This window comes from Marmota flaviventris, chromosome 12, assembly GCF_047511675.1.
Source record: "Marmota flaviventris isolate mMarFla1 chromosome 12, mMarFla1.hap1, whole genome shotgun sequence".
In the NCBI taxonomy this organism is placed as follows: Eukaryota; Metazoa; Chordata; class Mammalia; order Rodentia; family Sciuridae; genus Marmota; species Marmota flaviventris.
This window is the reverse complement of record NC_092509.1, coordinates 75071080-75094917: the sequence shown is the minus strand read 5'-3', so window position 1 is coordinate 75094917 and position 23838 is coordinate 75071080. Positions and strand designations below refer to the sequence as shown.

Below are 23838 nucleotides of genomic sequence, written 5' to 3'. Positions count from 1 at the left end.
TGGGTAATTTAGTTAGACCCTATCTCAAAATAACAATTTACAAAGAGCTGAGGGGGTGTAGCTCAGTGTAGAGCACTTGTCTTATATGAGCAAGGGCCCTGGGTTCAATTCTTAGTACCACACACATACACTCAAGGAAGGACTCCTGTGAAGCAATCCAGCCCCTGAGGTTTGGGGGGTTTTTTTTGTTTTGTTTCAGGGGGTTTTGTTTGTTTGCTTATTGGTACTAGGAATTGAACCCAGAGTGCTGTACTAAGCTACATCCCTATCCCTCCCCTTTTTAAAAATTTATTTTTTTGAGATGGGGTTTCACTAAGTTATCTAGGCTGACCTTGAACTTAGAATCCTCTTTTCATAGCCTCCCAAGCTGGGATTGCAGACATGCGCCACCCCTTCTGGCTGTCCACCGGGATTTATAACCCCCATCACTGGCCTCCTTTCATTTGAGTCTAGGTCCTTGAGAACAGTGACTCTCAACTCTTTCTTCCTGTGACAGTTGTTCACATCCATTGTGCCATATCTTAGGTCCTGCAGTGACCCTCAAAGGGGCATGAGGCACATATCAGAATCTCAAGAAGAGAGAACCATTGGGTTAGAGGGAAACCAGCTTTGTAATGTGAGTCTGGATGTGGGACACATTAGAAATAAACTCTGCCCCATTCAGAAGGACAGCTGCTGAGACAAACTCAGCCGAGTCTTAGGCCTGCAGCACAGCATCAGAGGGCTCTGTTTTTTTCTCAGTATCTGTCAGAATCATATGCTGGGAACTTCCTGCTCAGGATCATAAGGGAAAAACTCTGCTCCTGAGTAGAGCTCACAACTCTTCAGGCTTGAGGGGTGGGAGATTCCAGCCCTCTGTGCCTGGACAGCAGGGAACACTGGAGACTCACCAGGTGTAATGGCTGATTGAAGGCCTTAGGTCCTTGGCCAAGGTTGGAAGTGTGGCTGGAGCTGCTGCTGTCTGAGAAGAGGGTGTTCCCAGAAAAAATAAATACCCAGTAATGAAGTCAGGCTGCATCCAGAAGAAGCCTGAGCAGAATTTGAACAGCGTGCTGACTTTTTCCAGAATAAGTCATGAATGTAATAGTATAAGAGGTGTTATGAAAATGAAAAAACAATTGCATTAGCTGTTCTAGAAAGAAATTTAATGTCTTGAGGGAATACAAAAGCTAATCAGTTGGCTACTTGTTTTTAACAAGTTTAGAGGCTTGAATAAAAATCCCTAATAACGTGATCATTTTGCTATATAATAAGGGTGCACAGCATACAATGCCTGTGTCTCCTGACCATATTATTACTAGGGAAAGCATAGGTTCCCCATCTGATCTGGCAGCTTAGAAGGTTGGTCTGTGGGAGCCATATTCAGATCTGCGAGTGACTTGTTCTCAATGTAGGATGGATAAGGTCAAGGGTAGGAGTGAGGGTGGAGTGGTAAGGAACATTTGAATGGTGAGCTGGAGAGAAAGGAAGGTCAGACTTCCAAGTAGGAGCCTCCACCTTACCTCTCTTTGGCTCCTAAATGACCATCCGGTGGTCACCCTCTTCTCCAGCTAACTTTCTAGAAGGCCCCTGGTGCCCAGAAAGGCAGGTGGTCATTTGTGGACCCTCTGCCTTTGCTCTTGGCAGTGCCTCTGTGATTGTGTTTTCTGGGCATTCATGCGAGAGCTCTCCAGCTTGCCTCCTTTCCCTTCTCCTCCAGTTTATCACAGTTCAGTGAAGAGAACATGATGGACCCCTACAACCTCGCCATCTGCTTCGGGCCCTCGCTGATGTCAGTGCCAGAGGGCCACGACCAGGTGTCCTGCCAAGCCCACGTGAATGAGCTGATCAAAACCATCATCATCCAACATGAGAACATCTTCCCAAACCCCAGGGAGCTGGAGGGCCCTGTCTACAGCAGAGGAGGAAGCATGGAGGATTATTGGTAGGGGGCTTAGGGCTGGATGAGGGTGGGAGTCACTGATGCAACTGGCATGGGGGCCAGATGGTCAAGTGAAAGTACACGGAAACCCCCAGGTCCTCCAGCCTATCACTCCTAGGCTTTTCAGGCTGCTAGGGTCTGGGGATGTTTCCGGCAGTCCCCTCACCTCAGCCTCACCTATGGAGTAAGTGCCACTTCATGCCAGCTCCCTTTTTTATGAGTTCAGAGTAGTAAGGACCATTCTGAAAGATAATGACAATAACATTAATAGTGATACTATTAATGCAATATTAATAGTAATATTGTGTATCAAACCGCTGCTCATTAGTCCATAATATTAATAGTAATATTGTGTATCAAACTGCTTCTCATTAGTCCATAATGTCCCTCAGACTTCTGTCCTATGCTATGAGGAAGACAGTCCTGAGCCCAAGGAATCCCATTCTTATTGAGAAAAGTTTAGATATGAGGCATGATTTCCTGACTGTGCCTTTGTAAGATGACACTTTAGAATGAGTTCAGAAACTTTTGAAGAGAAAAAAGAGTAAGCTTTACTTTCAGCAGGTTGGGCAATGTCCCACCCTGAAGCAGGATTAAATTCTGTAGGGTAAGGTTTTTTTATGACCTAGCATGAGAACAGAAATCTAAAAGAAATCCCTAGGGTACATTTTTGCTAGACCCCTCCATTAGAAAAATAATGAATCATTTCCAAAAAATGGAGTCATATTTCTATGCTAGAAATGAAGCTACTGCAACTGAGAGAGGCCAGTGACAGTGTATTTCAAGCTACTCTGATGATGGGGATTTAACCCTGATCTCTTTTCTCACAGTGACCATTCGTTACCCCATGTAGCTTCCCTTCCCCACCCATGATACCATTTCAGTGTTATTTTCCATCAAAGACAACTGTCTCTCTCTTTTAATCCCTAACATCCCTTACCTCCCTCTCCTCCCTCTCCCTTTTCCACCTAAATAATGTTTCAGCCTGAGCTGAAAGCACAAGCCAACCCCAATCGGATTCCGTCTGAATGCAACATCTGGAATCAATTCACCAGCCCCATTGCTATTGACTGAGGTAGGGAGGAAAAGGGAGGCTCTTTACTTAATTAGAGGCCAATTGGTCCACACTTCTTCCTGACCCCCACAGGACAGACTCCTGCTCAAGCAGTAAAGAAATTGATAATCTGTGCCTCTGTGAACATCCTAATGCAGTGACATCCCTGAGTCCACTCCTCTCTGCTATACTGCAGATTCCAGGTCTGGGTCTGAGCTGGAGGACCGTCAGACGGCCCGCTGACAGATAATTTGTGGTGACTAAGGGAGGGTGGTCAGTTCAGGTCTCAGGCTCTGGCTGGTGAGCTCCAGGAAGCTGTCCTTATACATATAACTTGAAAACTTGATTTTCCCCTTTGTATATAAGTAGTGAAAAGCTGTGGATGGTGTGTTTCAGTTCTTGCTTTACCTGCCTTTGAAAATCAGGCAGAACATCTGCCCTCACTTCTCAAATATCAAACTACTTGGGCTGGGGGTGTAGCTCAGTGGTGGAATGCTTGCCTAGCATATGTGAAGCCTTGGGTTCAACCTCCAGCTCCGCAAATACCTGGAGAACAGAACCCCCACTTCCCCTCAGTCCCCAACCAGGGCAGCAAACAGAGCCTAAAGGGTGTTCTCCTGGGTAGGCACCTTCCTCCAGTTTTCTTCTCAGCCTCCTCTGTTTGGTCTGTCATTAATTAACAGTCTATAGAAATACCATAATATTATTTAGGGACATTACCTGACATCATAACCCAGATGGGAAGCCTCAGACCAATGGCAGCAAGGAGCAGGATTCTGGGACCTTGGGATGAGAGACCATCGGGCCATGAGCCTCACACCCATGTGGAAGTTCCCAGCCTCTCCTCTTTCTTCTTTGGGAAGAGAAAGAAGTGCAGCAAAGTGAGCTAAGATGATAAAGGAGGTGAGCCCCAAAGACCCTAATGAATGGCCAGGAGATCAGGACCACAAGGGAGAAGGCACAAGCCACTTGCCTCCCACAGCTGTGGATATGAGGAGCAAACCTATTTAAATTACTTCCCATTCTGAAACTGGAACCTGGTTCTCTAGGACTGCCTGCTAGCACATGATGGGGTCCTTCTGGGGACCTCCAGTATTGAGAAGGGTGGGGATCAGGGGTATTGTTAGGGGTGATGGATCAAATGAGAGAAGCATAGAATTTTATGGCTGGAAGAGAACTTTAAAAGCATCATCTTGCCTTTAAACAGCCCAGAGATTTTCAAAGTGCATCCAGGTCCCATGGGACTGGTTAGAAATGCAGATTCTCACCAGATGGATAGAGTGATGCATGCTTATAATGCCAGCCATTTCGAAAGCCTGAGAATCACAAGTTCAAGTCCAGCCTGGACAACTTAGAAAGACCCTGTCTCAAATAAAAAATAGAAATGGCTGGGATGTAGCTCAGTGGTAGAGCACTCCAACTCAATTGCAGACAAAAAAAAAAAAAAAAAAAAGGAAAGAGAGAAAAATGCAAAGTCTCCAGCTTCAACTAGACCTGGTGATGCAGAAACTCTGAGGATGGGACAGCTCTTTTTTAACAAGCCTTCCAAGGCTCTCCCTGAAATTCAGGAACTGTGACCTTAGTGAATGACCATGTAAATGAACCTCCATCCTGGGGAAAGGTGTGCCTTTGCCTGTGTGCCCCTGTCTCCCCCACCACAGTCACCACCCAGGGTTTCCAAGATGTCACCAAACTCATCAGAAGGTTTTGAAGCACCGAAAAGGGTGAGGAATTTGTGCCTCTATTTTTTGACAGAGAGGAATCCTTACTGATATTCTCCCAGAATGTCCTGTGGAATTGATAAACCTCCTTGGAACTGACTTATTCCATCAGGGGTGTCCTGAATTGGTCACCTAAAGTTTTTGAGGAACTTCCTGGGACCATAGAACCTGTGCCCACAGGAAGAGAGTGTCCGCAGAGCCAGAGGTAGAGACTGTGTGGCCAGGATGTGAGGTTGGGTCTTCTATAGTGCCTAGAAAGGCTCTCTGATTACCTCCTACTGCTGGAGGAGGAAACCTCAGACACTAATAGGGTTTTCTTTACTTTTCAAGAAGTAAGATCTTCCATCGGCTCTGAAGTCCCTGAACCGGGAGATCAGGAGTAAAGTTACTATCTCCCTGGCCATTCCCAATTCTCTACCCTGCATGGTGAATTTTTTTCAAGATCTTGACTTTCATCCCCTGTCATCTTTCAGAATTTAATCCACAGCAGATTCTTCTTCTCCATTCTTGTTTTCCACCCACGCCTGTGACTCACTTTCTCACCACTACACAGGCTAACCCACAAAGCAACCTAAGGACATTAAGCAGAAGGAGAAAGAAGGAAAGGTAGTGCTACATACCCTTCTATGCCAAATGCTTCACTAGATTATATCATTGACTCCTCCTCAACTCTGAGGTGGACAGATCGTTTTTCTTCAGTGTATGGATGAGGCGACTATGATTTAAAGAGATTAAGTACTTGTCCAGGGTCACACTGCTATCAAGTGTCAGAGATGATTTTTGGATCCAGATATATCTGATGATAAAGTCCAGTACTCCCTCCACCAGGCTCCCTCCTTGAAAACCAGAAACAAATTCATGTAGAGAAACAACTCCTTAAGAAGTTGAGTAGTTTTGCATTTTCTAGAGAATTTATTTGATAACTTCAAAAGAATTTCCATTTGTCTGGAGATAGTCTACATCCGAAATAATCTCAAGTGGTTTTTGTAGCAGGAGCTGGAGCAGAGAACCTCTAGGGGTATATATTTCATCCTGAGCATTTGTCTGCTGTGTATATTTAGAGCATATGACCCCTTTGCTCCAAGGAGGCTGTATTAAGGGAAAGAGAACTTTGTAAGCAGATGCTGATATCCCAGTTACTGTCCCTTCTGTTGCAGTGATAGCCCTCATGGAGAGACTACCTCGGCTGAAGACTCAACCCAGGATGTGACCGCAGAACACCACACAAGTGATGACGGTACGGGGCCCGGCTTCCTGGTCAGTGGGGCTACTAGGGGTAAAGCAGGGAGTGGTTATGTGTCCTGTGCCCCTGATGAACTTTCCTGCCCAGCAGTTCCCTGGCTGCTTTCCTGTCTCTCCTAGCTCCCTTCCTTAGAGGGACATCCTCAAATAGAATGGTCTCTGTATTTGAGCACAAGTGAGAAACTAGACTTTTTTGTAGCCCTTCAGTCTTCTTGCCCTGCCTCCCAACTCCTTGTCTAGCCCAGTCCTAGTCCCTTATCACAGCCCAGACTCCTGCCAAGTAGTTGGAGACCAAAGTGAAAGCTCATCTGAAAAACAGCAAGCCTAGGGGATAGAGAAGTTAGATGCCAGGAGCCAAGGGGAGTGAGCCAGAGGGGAGAGGGAGTGAGGAGAAACCACACGCTTGCAGCCGGCCCACTGGAAAAACTGACCCTGTCCACAGCACAGACATGAGAGTGCTGAGCAGCCTGGTGGGTGCACATCCAGGAGTGGAATGCTCAGCTGTCAGCCGCCAGCCCTTGGCTATGCCCGTGATTTATTAGAGCCTGTTCAGCCAGCACATTTTCCCTGCTTCCAACAGTTCCGTACCTCCATTTCTGGATCAGTTGGGCTCTGGGAGTCTCAGCAGCTGACAAGGGGCCTCAGAATTTTCTGGGCACAAGAATGAAATGGCAGAGTCTGCAAAGCTTTGCCTGTTCTCTACCTTGCTGGGAATTCTGCAATTCTGGGCCAACTTTCAAAGGAGAAGAAAATTAGAGCTGCTTATTTATACCCCAATGTGAGAAGAAGTAGTGTGGTCATTTGCCATGTTCTGAAGGGAATGGGTGAACTAGGGATTTATCACTGGGCTCCAACTACCTCAAGCCTGCACTGTTGGAGGCTCAAGAGATAACTGTCACTTGATCCTCATGAAACAGACAGGACCACAGTTTTTTAGTTGAGAGATGGAGGCCGGAGGGGTCAAATGACATACTGAGACTTTGGAGAACTGAGATTGGGATGCCTAGATGGGCCTTCTCTGCTCAGCCTGCTGTGGTGAAATCTCCAGTCCTCCTAACCCCGCAGACTCCCTAGCCAGAGCTCATCCAAGCATGCTTGTTTTGAATCAGCCTTTGTCTCTACTACCCAAAGTATCTGACTCTCAGGTGCTAGGTTTCCACTATCTAATCTCTACCTGCAGCCTAGAACAAGTAAAGATAATGATAACATTGACTAACTTACTCATACACAGTGCTAAGCATCGCTCTGAGCACTTATACAAATTGTACTTCATTGGCTCCTCTCAACAAATTCACAAAAAAAGGCACTATTAGCCCATTTCACAGATAAGGAGTCAGAAGCCCCACACAAAAGTAGAAACCCATTGCATTCATAAATAAACCTTTTTTAATTTTTTTAATTACTTTCACATGCATTTTTTACAAAACACATTTCCATGTTCTGCTCCTCAGAAAGTTGATTGGTTAAGTATTTTCTCTTTATAAAGACTAAAAACTCATGTTCTACTGGGGATGATAGATAACATAAATAAATTACTTAAAATTTAGTGTAATTATTGGAGTGATTATATAATCAAAAGATAAATAAGTCTTTAAAATATAGTACAAGTTTGGGGGGGGTTGTTTGTTTTTGTAGCAGGGATTGAACCCAGAATCTCTTAACCACTATGCCAGGTCCCCAGTCCTTTTTTATTTTTTATTCAGAGACAGGTTCTCACTGAGTTGCTTAGGGCCTCAGACTCTGGGATTACAGCTGTGTGCCACCACACCCCACCTGTGCAAGTTTGATGACCTGAATCATCATAAAGAAGAATCAACATAAAGGGTTATGTTTACACCATAGAAGTTGCCAGAGAAAGCAGTGCCTTAATGTGTTTCATCAGGCAGAGAGAAGGGGATTCCAGGTGGAAGAGACAGACAGCAGGAGTGAAGGCAGGGAGGAGGACACCAGGGCTTTCAGAGTGACACACCATGTGCATGGGAGTCACATGCTTCATATATCACCCCGGGTTATCTCCCACCACAGAGCTGGTCCAGCTCATTGGGCTTTTCCACCAGTTTCCTGAGTCTGTAGATCCCAACAATACATGTTTCCTTCTTTTCTGCCCTCTCAGAATGTGAGCCCATCGAGGCCATTGCCAAGTTTGACTACGTGGGCCGGACAGCCCGAGAACTGTCCTTCAAGAAGGGGGCATCCCTGCTGCTTTACCAGCGGGCTTCTGATGACTGGTGGGAAGGCCGGCACAATGGCATCGACGGACTCATCCCCCATCAGTACATCGTTGTCCAAGACACGTACGTTGGGCCCTGGCACCTTTGGGGTGGTCCCAGGCAGCACTGTGGGAGTGAGATGTCAATTCCAGAGCCATGGGAGTATGAGGGAGACCACCCCAAGGGAAACCAATGCAGTTCCAAGGTTTACAGTTCCTTGAAGGGGGTCCCACCCCAACTCCATGGAGAATTTTTTAAACCTCTCCACTTTTTGTTTCCTTTTTAAGTCACCCCCTGATCCATTTGGTTTAGAGACCTGCCGGCCATTGCTCATCCACATTTATACCTGATGAGTGATAATGTGGACTTTTTATTTGTCCACATACATTTCCTTTTTTGGAAAGATTAGGATGGGGAAACATTTTCACTTCTCTGTCCTTCTTTTAAGGAAATATGGGCACCCCATCTGCTGAGCTATTGGTGGCACTTTCTTACCTGTAAATGAAAATGAGGAGTTACTTTCTAGGAAAAATGTGGCTTAACCAGCTTTGTGGAAGTGACCTAGTTCACTTAACCTGGATGAGGTTGACTTGGGGAAAGATGGGGCAAACAGGGGAAAGGATGTCAGGAAACCATGGTTGCTCATTGGATCAACTGTATCCAGTGAGGTCCCAGAGAGATCTCGTTGGATGGGCTATTCCCAATCTTTGAAGCAGTGTCTCCTTAGCAGGAAATAGTATCCCCTGTGGCCCACCCACACCTGCCTCCCTGTCCCTTGCCCTGCCTCCGCCCCCATTCATTTTCCCCCAGATACAGTGTCACTGTTTTTAGTCCTTCCCTTAATATTATTTTTTAAAGGTTGATATCCTGAGTGAGTCTGCACCCTCCCAGCCTCTCCCTGGCTCGTTCTGCGGGGAAATCCTCCCTGTGTTGATAACATCGCAAACCTGGTGGCGATCTTTGCGTGGACAGGACCCTCCCAAATTTAGCATTATGACTTCACTACAGGATGGAGAGAAGATGAATTGTGGGGGAGAAGGGGCTTTCTTTGTCATCAGTAGCCAGAGGGGCCGGGAGAGCAGTGGAGAGACCTGGGACCGGCTTGGACGCTCTAAGCGAGGCTAGATGTGCTGCGACAAAAGTGTGGCCCTGTGGCCATGTCCTGCCTCAACGCCGGCATCTCCAGAGCCACCGCAGAGCTGACTGTCCTTACCCGGCAGTGCTCGAGACCTCAGCAGATAAACCACAACCTGGACTTCTGCCTCCTTCAGGAGGTGGCCCCCAGCACGGCCACCCCAGGAAAGCAGCATGGGGTAGAAGGCAGATGCCTCGAAGCCAGGTGTCCCCTAGCCAAGCTCTCCTGAGGAGCTGAGGATCCCACGAACTCAGCGGATTATTTATTTTTATTTAAACAACCTGTCCCTCCGAAGGCCTCTAGGTTTCCTCGCCTGTGCTCACAGAGCTCGCCCCGCTAGGTGTCGCTGCTGCCTCAGAGCCGTGTGGGGTCGCGTGTGTGTGTCGGGGGGGGGCCATCTTGCCGATTTAACACTGCTTTTTGTGTTGTTGTTGTTTTCCCTCTTCCCTGCCTGCCTGCCCCTTCTCCCCCAGCGAGGACGGTGTCGTGGAGAGGTCCAGCCCCAAGTCTGAAATTGAGGTCATTTCTGAGCCACCTGAAGAAAAGGTGACAGCCAGAGCGGGGGCCAGCTGTCCCAGTGGGGGTCATGTAGCCGATATTTACCTTGCAAACATCAACAAGTAAGCTCTGCTTTTCATTTTCTGCTCCCCTGTACAACGCGCACCACCCAGCCTCACCCCTGACCTCACCCCTCCATTCCCGCAGTGCGTGCAGGGCTCCCAGCTCCCGGGCCTAATGCTTTGCATGTGTTCATTGCTGCTGCAAGGAGACAGGCCTATGGAGACTTGCACAGGCCTGGGGACAGGCCACGTCTCCAGCTAGCTGCCCTCATGCTGTGGAAAGGTGTTCTACTATGTGTTCCCGCAGTGTCTGTCCACCCAGGCCTTCCTGGTATATGGCTAAAACTTTGGCCAAAACTTTGGTCACTATATGCAACTTCGTTTTCTACTATTTCTTAGAGGTGCCTTCTCTTTTCCAATTCTTACTCAAATAATAGTGTGCCATGTCTTTCTTCACCCTTGTTTGTCTGAAGATTCAAAGTCTTGTGTGTCTTCTGCCAGGCTAATGTTATGCCAGGTGGACTTATTTAGATTTCACGTGTCTTGTTTCTCCCCCTGTCCTGCATTCACTCCTTTGGAGGAGAGAGGAGCACTGTGCCCCCAGGAAAGCTTTGTTCTGAGCTCTTTATTCATTGTGTGACCCCTAGTGCCCTTTTCTTCTGCCCTTTCACACCAAGAGAAATAATGTTCCTTTTTTTTCCCTGTTGCTTCAGCCCTGTGTATTAGCATCCCTAGCAATCCCCTTGCAGATGCCCACCTCTGTCCAGCAGGCTCTTACCTCTGACCCCCAGCTTTCATTGTGCCATTAGCAACATCCTGGGGTTTTAACTCCACCCACTCCCAAGCTGGCTGTCTAGAGGGATTCCACGCCCCCGCCTGGCCTGCGTGCTGCTGCCTCCCCAGGAGGCATTCAGGTTATTGGAGAACTAATCTCATCTCAAGGGGCCAGACAACAAGTCCCAAAGCCTACAGACCTCTTTCCGCCAGACCCTGAAACTTGGCCCAGAGCCAGCAGGATGACAAGCCCCAGGGCGCTCCTGATGAATATGGATTGGAGATGATGTACAGTTTTTATTCCCCTCTGGCTTTGGAGGAATGAAATGATTTGCACTTTGAAAACCTGTTAACGTAGCCTCTGGACACTGAGACTGGAAGGAGAATAAAAGATGCTTGTTGTTTTTAAACTACACCAGGTTACCAGATCTCTTGGCTTTCTTCCAACCAGACGGTAGCAGGGGGAGTGGTTGGGACACGTGGCTCTTTTCCATCTCTTTCACCCTCAAGTTCATAAAGTAGTTTATTCAGCTCACTTACTCTGTGTAGTTATAATTTAATTCAGGCCAGTAAAAAATTGAGGATTTTATACTTCCCTCCAGCATACTGCCATTCTGGGAGGGCAGCTAGTAAAAAGTAACTGTGAGCTAATCACATTTTTCTCCCTTATTTACAAGTCTATGTTAATTATAAGCCTATACTCATAAGGTTGTAAGCTTATTATTAAGCCAGAAACCAAGGCAGGGTTGGTGGAGGTAGTCAGATATTTAGTTAGGTACTTTAAAAAAAAAATTATTTTGGCAGTACCAGGGATTAAACCCAGGACCTCTCACATTCTGGTCAAGTGCTTTACCACCAACTACATCCACAGACCTAGGTACATATTTTTTAAGACATTATATTTGATGCCATTTGTACAAAAGAATTATAGAGAGGGATGGAGAAACAGTCTAAGAAGAACATCTGGTAAAAAGTCAAAGTGTTTCCCTTGAACTCCTTACTTAGTAGTATCAGAATCTCATGATGAAATTCTTAGAGGACAAGCCTCTGTCACCATGGCCTTCTCAGGCCTACCCAGACACCAGCCAGTCAGTTGGTGTCTGAGGGACAGCCCCCAGCATGGCTGGCCCTCAGGAATTAGTCTGTGCCTCCTCGCCCCATCAATCCTTCCAAGCTCCTTCCATTCCTTGAGTGCCCTGGGTTCTCTCTCCCCCTCCGCCTTCACATCTGCTGACCGCCCTCACCAGGTCAGCTCCTCCTCTCCCTTCAAGACTCATGCCAAAGATTTGCCTCATGGGGGAAGCCTTTCTGACACCCCTGATTTCCCCAGGGCTGAGTTAGATGCCCTTGGTCTGCACCCAAAAAGTGCTTAACTGGTTCCACACTGAGATCTCTGGAATTAACAACTCTTGTCTTCCTCATCTTTATGTCCCCAGGGCCTGACTGGGGACCCAGTGTGCTGCAGTCACTCCTGTAAATCTGCCTGTTCAGCATATTTAAGCTTGTGAGTCAGCCATCCTTGAATGGAAAGAGAAAATCAGAAAGAAGTTATTAGGGTGTGGCATTTTGATTTAACTGAGCACATTTATTAAGCATCTGCTATTGTGCTGAGCAGAAGTACTGGCTATTCAGAACCAAATAAGACATGGCCCCCAGTGTCAGAGCCACCGTCTAGCAAGGTAAAGACTGTATGGAGCTGTAGCTAAAAAGCAGAGCTGTGGATGCTCTGAGGAGCAGGGGAAGGAGAGAGCCATTATTTCTATAGTTGGAGTTAGTGATGTCAGAGAAAAAATTTTGCAGAGGTGGGCTCATTTCAGAAGAGCTTTCTAAGAGTCTGAGAATATCCTTTTTCCACTTGAGAACGGCTGACTCATGAGGTTAGAAATGCCGAGCAGGCAGATATTACATAGAACGGCTGCGATGTACCAGGTCTCCGGCTAGGCTTCAGGTCCACAAAGATGAGGAAAACCTCAGCAATGAACACAACCAGGACTGGCTTAGAGCACCAGCCCTGCCTCCTAGACTCCCTTCTCTGCAGAGTGTTGCCTCACCTCCTTCCACCCCAGTCTCCCTTAACAGATTCAAAATCAGAGCTGCCCAGCTGCTCTCTGAACCAGCAGCTTCATGGCTTCTTAGATTAGGTCCTTTAAAATCCGATTCCAAGACAAAATGAAAATATTTAGTATCAGGCAACACCCATAGAAGATTCTGCCAAGTCATTTCATTCAAGAGCTTTAGTGGTGTGAAACAGATTGGCCCAGAGTGAGGGTTCAGCCCAGCACTGAATGACATAGGAGTCATGTGGATATCTTTCCACCCGAAAAAAATGCACACACTGAGCCCTGAGTCTGCAACATTGAAGCCGCTTGAAACATCTGTCCCATGTCTGCATAAGCACCAGCAGCCTCTTGCCTCAGCCCAAAATGATTACAGTCTTGCTGTAGTTGGACCAAGAGACAAGCTAAAATTTGGAAGTGTTAACTGTCCTCTTCCCATCTATTGCCCACTTCCTTGGTGATGGTGAGACATTTCCTACCTGGGGCATTAGGTTTCTGTTCAAAGCAGGTAATGGAGTGGATCTTTCCATGATTCTTTCTCCCATCAAAATTATTCCCTTAATCAGAAGTTTTTTTTCTGACAGCACCTTTCAGAACTCAAAGCCCAAACCTCCAAGTAAGTATCCATTTCTCCTTTGCCCAGGTGGGGGTGGCAGGGGACAGACACTTTGGAGAAGGCCAAAGAAGGCGGAACTGAGGAGAAAGGGGGCTCTGTGTGCCTCTCCTTCCAGAAGTCCCTTGGTGCCAACATCTGCCCCCCTCACCCATCCTATCTTCCTTGGAGCCAGGGCTCCCTGATCACCCTGCCCTTTCTGTTTGTGATTGAAGGCAAAGGAAGCGTCCAGAATCTGGAAGCATCCGGAAAACATTTCGGAGTGACAGCCATGGGCTGAGCAGTTCCCTGACTGACTCCTCCTCCCCGGGGGTGGGGGCTAGCTGCCGCCCGTCCTCCCAGCCCATCATGAGCCAGAGTCTCCCCAAGGAAGGGCCAGATAAGTGTTCCATCAGTGGGCACGGGAGCCTCAATTCCATCAGTCGCCACTCATCCCTGAAAAATCGGTTAGACAGTCCACAGATCCGGAAGACTGCCACAGCAGGAAGGTCAAAAAGCTTCAATAACCATCGGCCCATGGACCCTGAGGTCATTGCACAGGTAAGTGCTGGCTCCTGGACAAGCAGTTAGCATGAGTCCACACCTGTCACTATTACTTGGGCAGTCCATGTTAATTATGACAGGACCTGAGACAGAATGATGCTTTGTGCCTGCTATTCAGGGACTCTTGGACATGTGGACCTCATAAGACCATTTGCCCAGCAATTGTCTGTCCCTCTCTGCCCAGCAAGAACTTGAAGATAAGAGCAAAAAATTCTGGTTTCTTGTTCATAACCTATTTGTAAGCCTACTCATTTTAAAATGAGTGAGAGTGTTTTGATAGAGCATTCAGCCCAATTTATGGGTCTTAAGACCCTGGTAGACTTTCATGAAGCTACCTGAGGGTTCAGGCTCAGGAACAGTTCTGGCTCTATTTGTTTATCTCTGCCCATTCCCCTTATTCCATTTCCTCAAACTGATCTGATATGTAGTCAGTAGATGATGGGTCCACAACCTGATTCTGGTCTTAAATACTCAGAAATATTCTGACACAGGAAGCTCAAGTACTAGAAAGATTTCCAGCCACAGGCTCCAAATGCAGGGGGACCTGAACTCCCTGATTGTAGGGTCTTCCTTCACGTCTGTACCGCACTGATGACTCTCTGTTTTCCATGAAATATTAGAGATCCAATCCTATCTCTAAAAATCCGACTACCCGGGCCACTCCAGCCAGTTCTTTCAGACGTCTCTCCCAACTATATAATTTTCATTAGACCAGGTAGGAACTAAGGGCTCATTGTTGCCCTTTGTGTCTCAACTGGGTTGAGATGCTCCTCACCCATCCTCCAGGGGCAATAGCAGCTGGTTGTGGTCTCTATTGATTTTGTTGGTGCTCTGCTTAAGGAACTGTACTGGTTAGCCCCATGTTGAGCTCTGGGCCTGAGATGTCTTGCTTTGCTGGCCTTCTCTTCTGTGCCTGTGTGCCTCCTGTAGGCAGGCTGCCTTGCCCCGTGGGAATCCTCCCCGGTCCTTCCTTTTCCAGACATTAATAGGAATGTCAGAAAAGCTGCACAGTGGGAAAGACTCTAGTTGCAGAGTGAGACTGAGGTGTGAGAGCATTTAGAAGATTTGAGAGAGCTGAGGATGTGGCTCAATGGTGGAGTGCTTGCCTAGCATGTGTGAGGTCCTGGGTTCAAACCCCAGTACTGGAAAAAAAAAAAAAGTTTTAGAGTGTCATAGGGATAAGTGAAACTGAATCACAGTCAAGAGAAAACATGGAAACATGGATCACTCCATAGGATAAAGAAATTTTAATGGGGGACTTTGCTTGGAGCATCCAATCTTTCATATGAGTTTCATCCCAAGAAGGAGCCCTAGTGGTGGTTTGGGTGCCAGACACAAGTTTGTGGGGAGGGTGGTGGGGAGTTAGGAGGTCCTCCTGGGAGGCAGCTGGCTTACATAAAAAGGTTCTTTGGTTCTTTAATCCTGGGCTAGGACTGCTATTTCCTAAGATCTGGAGTGTTCCATTGATTTGCAGGTGATTCACCTATGTGGGCTTTGGCTCCCCCTCCTGGCTACTCTTTGGTTCCCCTCTCATGGTGGTGGGTAGAAGGAAATGGTTTCAGTTTGGACACCATGATTGAAGGGTGGGGGTTGTCCTGATTAATCTAGGCTTTGGGACTCTACCCTGCCCCAGAGGAAGAAGGACTAATCCTCTTAACCTTTGGCGTTGAAGTTCAAGAAAATAAAGATCATACTTCATCTCTAACCCTCTTTAAAAATGATGTACTATGTATACTTTCAAACATACCCAAAAGTAGGGAGGATTGGATAATAAATCTCTGTGTGCTTACAACCCAACTCCTGGCCACTCTTAGTTCATCCACCCCCAGGATTATATATATTTTATGCATAAAAGCCAAGAACTCTAGTTAAAAATCAGCTCCACCACTCTTTCTACAAGGAAAAAAAAAATTCATGACAGTAAAAATCTCTCTGTCTCCCTTTCCCTACATTCTGAGCATTCATACGTTCAAGGGGTTTGGCCAAGTCAAATAATCTAGACATTTTATAGTTGGTTTCTTCGTGACTTGGCCTATCCAGTTGAAATAGGATCCTTGGGGACTTGTCCCTTCATTTGTCTCACCTCCTACTTTTTCCTGGTTTGCAGGATATTGAGGCAACAATGAACTCTGCCTTGAATGAGCTGCGGGAGCTGGAGAGGCAGAGCAGCGTCAAGCACACCCCTGATGTGGTCCTGGACACCTTGGAGCCCCTCAAAACCTCCCCAGTGGTGGCCCCCACATCAGAGCCCTCCAGCCCCCTGCACACCCAGCTCCTCAAGGACCCTGAGCCTGCCTTCCAGCGCAGCGCCAGTACTGCTGGGGACATCGCCTGCGCCTTTCGGCCTGTCAAGTCTGTCAAGATGGCTGCCCCAGTCAAACCACCAGCCACGCGGCCCAAGCCCACCGTCTTCCCCAAAACAAATGCCACTAGCCCTGGTGTCAACTCATCAGCTTCCCCACAGTCCACTGACAAGTCTTGTACTGTCTGAGGGGTATAATTTAATTGTTCTAGACAAGGGGACTATAGGGACTGACTGTTATTAAAATCTTCCTATTTAACTAGCTTGGGGACTTCAGTTGAAAAATTAGATTCTAAGTTGTTCTTGCAGGAATTAGCCTCCCCATCTCCCAAAACCTTGAGAATGAAGCCCTCGTTACCGCCTTTCCCTTCCCTTCCCATCGCCCTCTGCTTACCCCAGTTGTCGTAATCCAGCCAGCTGCAGTACGTACCGTTCTTAGGTTAGCCAGAGACAGAGTTTTTCATTATCAGGTCACTGTGAAGTCTGGCAAGGCAAGTCATGAGGACATGAACTCGATCTCAGTCCCCTTGGACCACAGGGGATGCCTTGACCAGGTGGTTGGCTCCGGCCTCCAGCTTTCAGTGGCATCTTATTTTGGGTACTGATTATTAAGATGCATATATAGTCCATTCCTCATTTTACACACACACACACACACACAGGTTTTTCTAGTCTCTGGCACGTGTTGCTTCTCCCTCCTGGTCAGTCTCTTTGTAAGTTATTATATGGCAGTTCATATAAGAGCCACCAGGGGTCTCTGTTTCCGTTACAAACTTTGTTCTGTCTGGGCCAGAGAACTTAGCATTTGAAATCTCTCCAAATTTAGCAGGATGGGACATTTCTGTAATCTGTGTTGGGGTGGGGACTTTCTCTCTGTCTTCTTTCTATTGCTGTGAGTTGGTCACTGGTGTTTGCTTTTGCTCTCCTCCATACTGTAGAAGTACATCCCAATCTTATTAAGGAGCTTTTAAAAGTTTTTTCTGAATGTATAGACTTTTCTCGGGGTTCCTGTCATTGTCTCTGATGGACCATTTTCCATTTAAGACATTTTCCTATATAAAACAGTTTTATAGCTGGTTCCTTTTAGAGTAAAGAGTCTTAAAGTTTTATTGTGTTTATGGCAGGTTTGAAAAAGGTAAGAAATGGGTCCTTCTTCCACTTTTTTGGGGCACTTAAAACATAAAATTCATTATTCTATTTAAAAATTAGATTCCACTTTGCTAATCCAGAAATTTTTCCCAAATGTAAACTTATTTTACATTTACCCCTTGGTTTGGTTATTTTATAAGGTCTCTCTCCAGGGACCAACAGGGGCATGTAGAGCCCTAGTTAGATTAAGAGAGACCCTGCCCCTTAAGACCAGTTTTCATTTATTTAAACAGGATAAGTAAGGGAACTTTTGACTTCACAGGCTCTAGAGTCTTCCCAAGGCCAGAATCTAAAGAAAATTAAAAATCAGATGCTGCATCTTTTGGCCCTTTTCCTGGTTCCCCTCCAAAATGTAAAACCGTTGCCCTTGTTTGCTCTAAACCTGGTGCATGTGGTCTTGGTTCCTCTAGCGTCACACTTGCCCCAGGAATACCGGGACTGGGAACATCCATATCGCAGGCTTGTAAGTCGCAGCTATTTAAAGCTGAAACTCATTCCTCCTCTTTGTTTTCTAGCTTGAAAACCCTATTTTTATGTTAGCCTTATGATTTTCTGTAGTCCAGGAGAGATGGTGGGTTACCATTCAGTAGTAAAATCAGAGTGTTCTTGTCTTTGACCTAGAAGAGATCCTTTTTGGACCAACATGTGCAGTTGGTAGTTGGATCTATGGAAAGTGGTAGGTGTTTCTCATCCTATTGAAGGGAAAGGGGAGCCTGGGGGCAGGGTGGGGGGCACTAATGAGAAGGATAACCTGGACCCCAGAGAACTCTAGAACCCCTTCAGGAAAGCGAGTCAGCCTGTAAGAAGCAACCCACAGTCCTTTAGATTTCAGTCTTTGTTGCTCTTTAATAGCCTGTTCTTGTCTTGACCTCAACTTCACAGGTTCTAAATCAAGGGGGCTTTCATACCTATTTCCTTACTGAAAATAAAGATCCACCCTTCACTTGACATTCCTTTTAATCCAACTGAACAAAATTGGTTCTCATACTCGCTCTTTCCCCCCTCTCTCCAAAACCCTCCCTTCTAAGAAAGTAAAAGCAAAGCTTTCTTAATGACAGCATTTTGGGCCTGTTCTGTTGCTCTTGCCTTATTTCTCTTTCAACCCTGTACATTAATTGTGTTTGCCATCCCCTTGGTCAGTGTCCATCTGCTGATTTGCATCATGAACTGAACAGTGTGAATGGTCACCTACTAAACCCAACTCTGGGAGCCGAGCTGTCTTCCCCATCTCTGGTGCTCCTGACACCTGCGAGATGGTCCTGTCGAGAGGACTAGGAACCATTAGGAGGAGAGTCCTTATCGGCAGAGCTTACTGCAGTCAACTGGAATTGAGGTTGCACACTGTGATTTTACACCGAAAAGCCAAAAGGAGCTGGTCACCCAAGGCCTGGGGAGACCAGTCGTCCTCAGATCCGCTTGACAAAACCAGCATGATGCTTCAAAGAGCCCCGCTCTGCCCCTTGTGGCATGGATCCTTTTCCTGGTGTGGACTTTGAAGGGTCAGTCTTTGAGGAAAGGGGTGGGGGCGGCCACCAGCATCCCAATTTGGAAAATAGAGGAGTTTGCAGCCAGCAGCCTGTAAACTGGAAACACTGGTCTCAGCCAACCTCCTCAGGGCGCCCTGGTTTCTCCCCAAGGAGGTGAGGAGCAGTGACACCAGCGCCAGGAGGAACAGACCACTGGAAGGGCTGGTGTCCATGGACTTCACGTTCAGAAGAGAAGTTAGATCTTCCAGGGAATCGCAATGTTGTGGCGTCTGACTTGTATGTCACGTTTGTGTAAAATGGTATATTCTTTAAAATAGTGTTGATAACTGGAATATTGTATGTATGCTTGGAGATGCTTTGTGTGAACCTAAGACTGTCACTCAACAGATGTTGGATTGGGGAAAATCCAAAGCACAACTTCAAAATAAAATACATTTTTAGGTTTCGATGCTGCAGTTCATATCCCCTTCCCCACTCCCTGCAATTTCTGAGTCAGGAATACAGCGACCCAGAAAGAATTGTGATTTGTTCATGCAAACAGCCTGCCAGGCAACAGGAGGGATGAGGTGACCTTAGATCCAGCCACCTTCTCTCTCCCCCACCAAGGCACAGCATCGTTACATTTAGAAATGTGGATTTTCTCCCCGCAGCATTTCCATTTAGCACAAGTGTGGGACTTAAGAGATTTGTAAACCATTGGGCAGTCTGTTGCCATGAGAACCGTTTCCTTCCTCCACCTTCCCTGTTATCAGTGAGGACTGTTCTCATTTCTATCTTTAGTCAGAATCCCCCACTTGGAGGAACGAGGCCTAAGACGTTGATTGGAAATTTTGCCAGCTAAGGGAAGCCAGAGGTTCTTTTTCTGCCACAATCAGAGCCCTGAGTCCTTTTGCCATTGGCCCATCCCTGCATCTGGGGGAAGGGCTAACCAACATATCTGTACTGCTGGAGGGGTAGAGGATACCAGGCCTGCTTTCTCTCCTATAGATCTGGATTTAACAAAGTCAAAGGGAAAAGTTATTCAAAGGTAACAATTTAATGCTTCCTGGCCATGAGATGAACAGTTTGAGTCTACCATGCACTCCTGCCTGGGTGTGCTGCCAAATGCCCAAAGCAACTGATTGTAGACTGGCTCCCTGGAGGCTTCACTTCCTACAAGAGGAGGAACTGGGTCTGCAGGTAGGGTATTCTTTGGTATTTTTGTTTGTTTGGGTGATAGTGGGATTGAACTCAAGGGTGCTTTACCTCTGAGCCACATCCCCACCCTTTTTATTTCTTATTTAGAGGCAGGGTCTCACTGAGTTGCTTAGGGCCTCTCTAAGCTACTGAAGCTGGCTTTGAACTTGCCATCCTCCAGCCTCAGCCTCCCCAGCTGCTGGGATTGCAGGTGTGAGCCACCCTGCCCAGCACCTTCATGGTCTTCTAGGTATTTGATTACTGCCATCTGCTAGTTGTACATCTTGTATTCAGCTCTGTCATGCCCTTCCAACCTGATGCCTCTCCTACTTCCCCACTTAAATGGAATAGCTACATCTTGAGATTCTCTTGCTGGGCGCTTGGCCTTGGGAAGGTCAAAGCTGAGGCTGCTCCACCACCCTGTGATATGAATGAGTCCCCCCTCCCAGCATAGGTGGATGGAGGTAGAGTGGGGGTGGGGGACTGGAGCACCTGTGTAGCTAGGAGATGGAGCAGTTCTTAGGCTGTGAGCGGAGGACCAAAGAAACTTTAGAGAGTCCTAAGGTAAAGGCTGTGCTTTGGATCCTCTTCTATATATTCTGACAGAAGCTTGATGAAAGTGGGGGAGGGGCACTGAACAATCTAAAAAACAATCCCATTTCACCTAGATTTAAACCAGAAAAGGAGACCAGGTGGGTATTAGTTTAGGAAACAGTATCAAAAGATTATCTAATCTAAACCATGCACCGTGGCACATGCCTGTAATCCCAGAGACTCAGGAGGCTAAGGCAGGATTGGGAGTTCAAAGTCATCCTCAGAAATTTTAGTGAGGCCCTAAACAACTCAGTAAGACACTGTCTCTAATAAAATATTAAAAAGGGCTGGGAATGTGGCTCATTGATTAAGTGTCCCTGGGTTCAACCCCCAGTACCAAAAAAAAGAGAGAGAGAGAGAATAGCTAATCTAAATGTTTATTTAGTTATAGGAAGTTTCCTTTTACCCAGAAATTAACCCTGTCAGACTACATATGACAAAGACTCAATAACTAGCCAACTGACAAACTTTAAGCCTCTCCCTTCTACAAGCACCGCCATACAGTATTGCCTAGGAAAAACAGGACCGGAGCTAGAGAGGAAAAATGTGTTAATACATGATAAGCAAAAGAAGCAACATGACAAGATAACACGAGTGCCGGGGTGGGTCAAGAAGACCATTGTGGCAGGAAGGGAGTGTTGTTAGGAAACCAAGAATTCTGCCTGGGCTGGCAAGACTGAGGTGACTTGTACACATTGATGTGGAACTCTCAGACTCTTGGCTATGTGGATCTGGAGTTTGGGGGAGAGATCCTACCTGAAAACAAAATTAGAAGCTACTACCTTATAGATGTATTCAAACTCTTGAGAGTCCCTGGAAGAATCTGTAAATGAGAAGGTCCCAACAATTAGAAATCCAGCAGGGGGGAAGGACCAAAAGAGACAGAAGAAGCAAGGCATGGGGAAGTAGATGGTTGGGAGAACACTTATCGCAGAAACAAGAGAAAGCGGTATAGACCAGGAGAGAGGGACCAACTTGAGTGCCAGTGGGGTAAAGTGAGACTGGCATAGAAGGTAGTGACCTGGACAAGAGTATTTTAATAGAGGAGAAATGAATCTAGGTGGCATGGATTGAGCAACAATGAGAGGGGAAGGGAGTTGGGAAATCTCAGCAGCTCAGCAAATGGGAAGCATCAAGATTGGTGAGAGGACCAGGTTTTTGTCCCCCAGATGGACAGAGCTGAGGCAGTTCTGCTTTATGAGCAGGACACAGCAGGACAGAAAGAAGGAGTTTGATGGAGAGAGGGGTGGGTTATAGGGACTAGGTGGAGGGGTGGTGGGCCTGTCTCTTGGGAGGGAAGGCAGGTGTGGGTGCAGACACAGGCAGTGTGGATGTGGGGCGAGGAAGTTTTTATTGCTGCTTTTATTTCAGGGAAGTTGAAAGCAAGGTCTTTGACTGAGAATGTGGCAGGGAATGGTGCAGAGGAGGCTTGAAGAGTCAAGAAAATGAGGAAGAAGGATGATGCAGGATGGCTCAGGGGCCAGAATTCTCCCACAGCCCCTTCCCCACAGCCTAGGGGCACCAGGTCTGTCTTCAATGTCTGTCCCTCCTTCTGCAACAAAGCTTCTGGCGAGAGCTGACTCCTGGAGATGGCAGGGAGCAGGGCTCTGAGGCTTTGTTACACCTGCCCCTGAGGGGCTCCCCTTCCATATACTGCCCTGGTTCTTCCCCTCCCCTTTAAGGCACTATGCAGGTAAGTCTGCTGGGAAAAACTGGTGTGGGCCACGAACGGACAGGGGAAAAAAAAAATCTCTTTATTTCTTTATTTCGGTGGTTTTGGTGTTTAGGGCCTAGCCTCATGCACACTAAGCACAGGCACTACCACTAAGACCCCAGACCCTATTTTTTTTTAAAGGATGGGGTCTGTCTGTATTGCCCAGGCTAGCCCTGAACTCCTGGGCTCCAGTGATCCTCCCTGCTTGGCCTCCCAAGTAGCTGGGCCTACAGGCACACACCACCAAGCCCAAAACAAGTTAATTTCTATTCAGAGCCTACCAGGTCCCAGGCACTTCATCTCGTTATGCTTCACACCAACTCTTTGAAAAAGGTTGAGTGACTTGCTCAAAGTCATTGTCTCTTGCAAGGGAAGGCAGAGCCAGATGTCAGCCTCTGGGCTGATGTGGCTAGCTCCCGCCCTTCCCTCCACACCACTGCTTTGCAGAAGGTACATATGAGATTCCTTCCACCCCCAGAGCTGCCATCAAGAAACCCACCCCCACCCTGCTAGCCCTTCCTGTCTATGGTCCTTGGGCTACCTTTGAATTGCCACTTCTATTTCTATGATTCCTCAGAGCTACTTGGGAAAATGCAGTGAGGCCTCTTAGACTTCTCAGTCTTCTCTCCAGGAGGCCTGCATGTTCCAGCACCTCCCCAGAGAAAATAGCAGCCACGCTGCCCAGCCAGGGCTCATTTCTTCATCTTGTCCACACAGAGCATGTGTCCCCAAAGGGATGCCCCATGAAGCTTGATCTGCCTCTAGCCCGGATCCACCTCCCCCCTTCTTTTCACAGTGCCTGAACAAGTAACCAGGCACACTCTGCCCATCATTCTGCGCCTCTGCACAGTCCTCTCTGCCTCAAACTCCTTACCTCCAACTCCCCCTTCTTTAACCCCCTCTTTCCAAAGTCGGGTCAAGCAAACCTTCTTTGACTGGCCAGCCCTTCTTGACTCCCTGCTGTCCCTCTTCTAAGGGCCACCAAATCACCATCTGCTGAAGTATATATGTTAGCATATATAAAGCACTCCCATACCCCTCGGAGGACACCTAATTCTCCCCTTTGCATCCTGAGCACATAGTGTCTGCTTTACAATGGTGCTTTACGGTTGCAATTGAAGCTGCTAGAGACACTGAAAGAGACTGAGCTTGCTAGAGAGAGGAAAGTAAGAGCGCTGATTCATCAGGGGAAAATGTGTAGCATTTAGCTTATAACACAATCTTCAGTGGCCTAAAACAAGTTTGATTTCTCACTAAAGCTAAAGGTCCCCTGTTGGCCAGCAGGGGGCGCTGTGCTTGAGAAAGTAACCAGGGACCAGACTACCAAGTTTAATAGAATCTCCTTGCCGGAGGATATGAGCTCTAGGGGGTCTTTCAGCAGCAACTAAATGCTTTGATTGGGATGTCACCTGCTTCTCTTCTTCCCCAGTCACAGAGCCAAGGAAGTACAATTTTCCCGTATGTCCAGCAGGAATACAGGGTGGAGCACTTGGCTCTCAGGAACATTCCTCCTGGCCTGCTATGAAAACCCACAGCTGCCTTGTTATCAAGTAAATCATGTTATCAAGTAGATTGATCTGAGCAGG

The 23838-nt window shown here is 47.1% G+C and overlaps 1 protein-coding gene across 3 annotated transcripts in view; it reads left to right on the top strand.

Annotated features, from left to right (window-relative positions):
• The window catches only part of Srgap2 (SLIT-ROBO Rho GTPase activating protein 2), a 243088-nt gene extending 223874 nt beyond the window's left edge, over positions 1-19214 (top strand). For 2 of the 3 annotated variants that reach the window (XM_071600131.1, XM_027934675.3), the window contains exons 18-23: positions 1700-1924; positions 5854-5933; positions 8052-8232; positions 9757-9903; positions 13503-13827; positions 15938-19214. In XM_071600131.1, coding sequence (XP_071456232.1) covers positions 1700-1924; positions 5854-5933; positions 8052-8232; positions 9757-9903; positions 13503-13827; positions 15938-16321 — 1342 coding nt within the window. In that variant the 3' untranslated portion in view covers positions 16322-19214. Of the gene's footprint in view, positions 1-1699; positions 1925-5853; positions 5934-8051; positions 8233-9006; positions 9904-13502; positions 13828-15937 lie in introns of those variants that run through there. The other variant, XM_034636185.2, reaches the window with a different exon arrangement.
• Positions 19215-23838: the final 4624 nt, after the last annotated feature.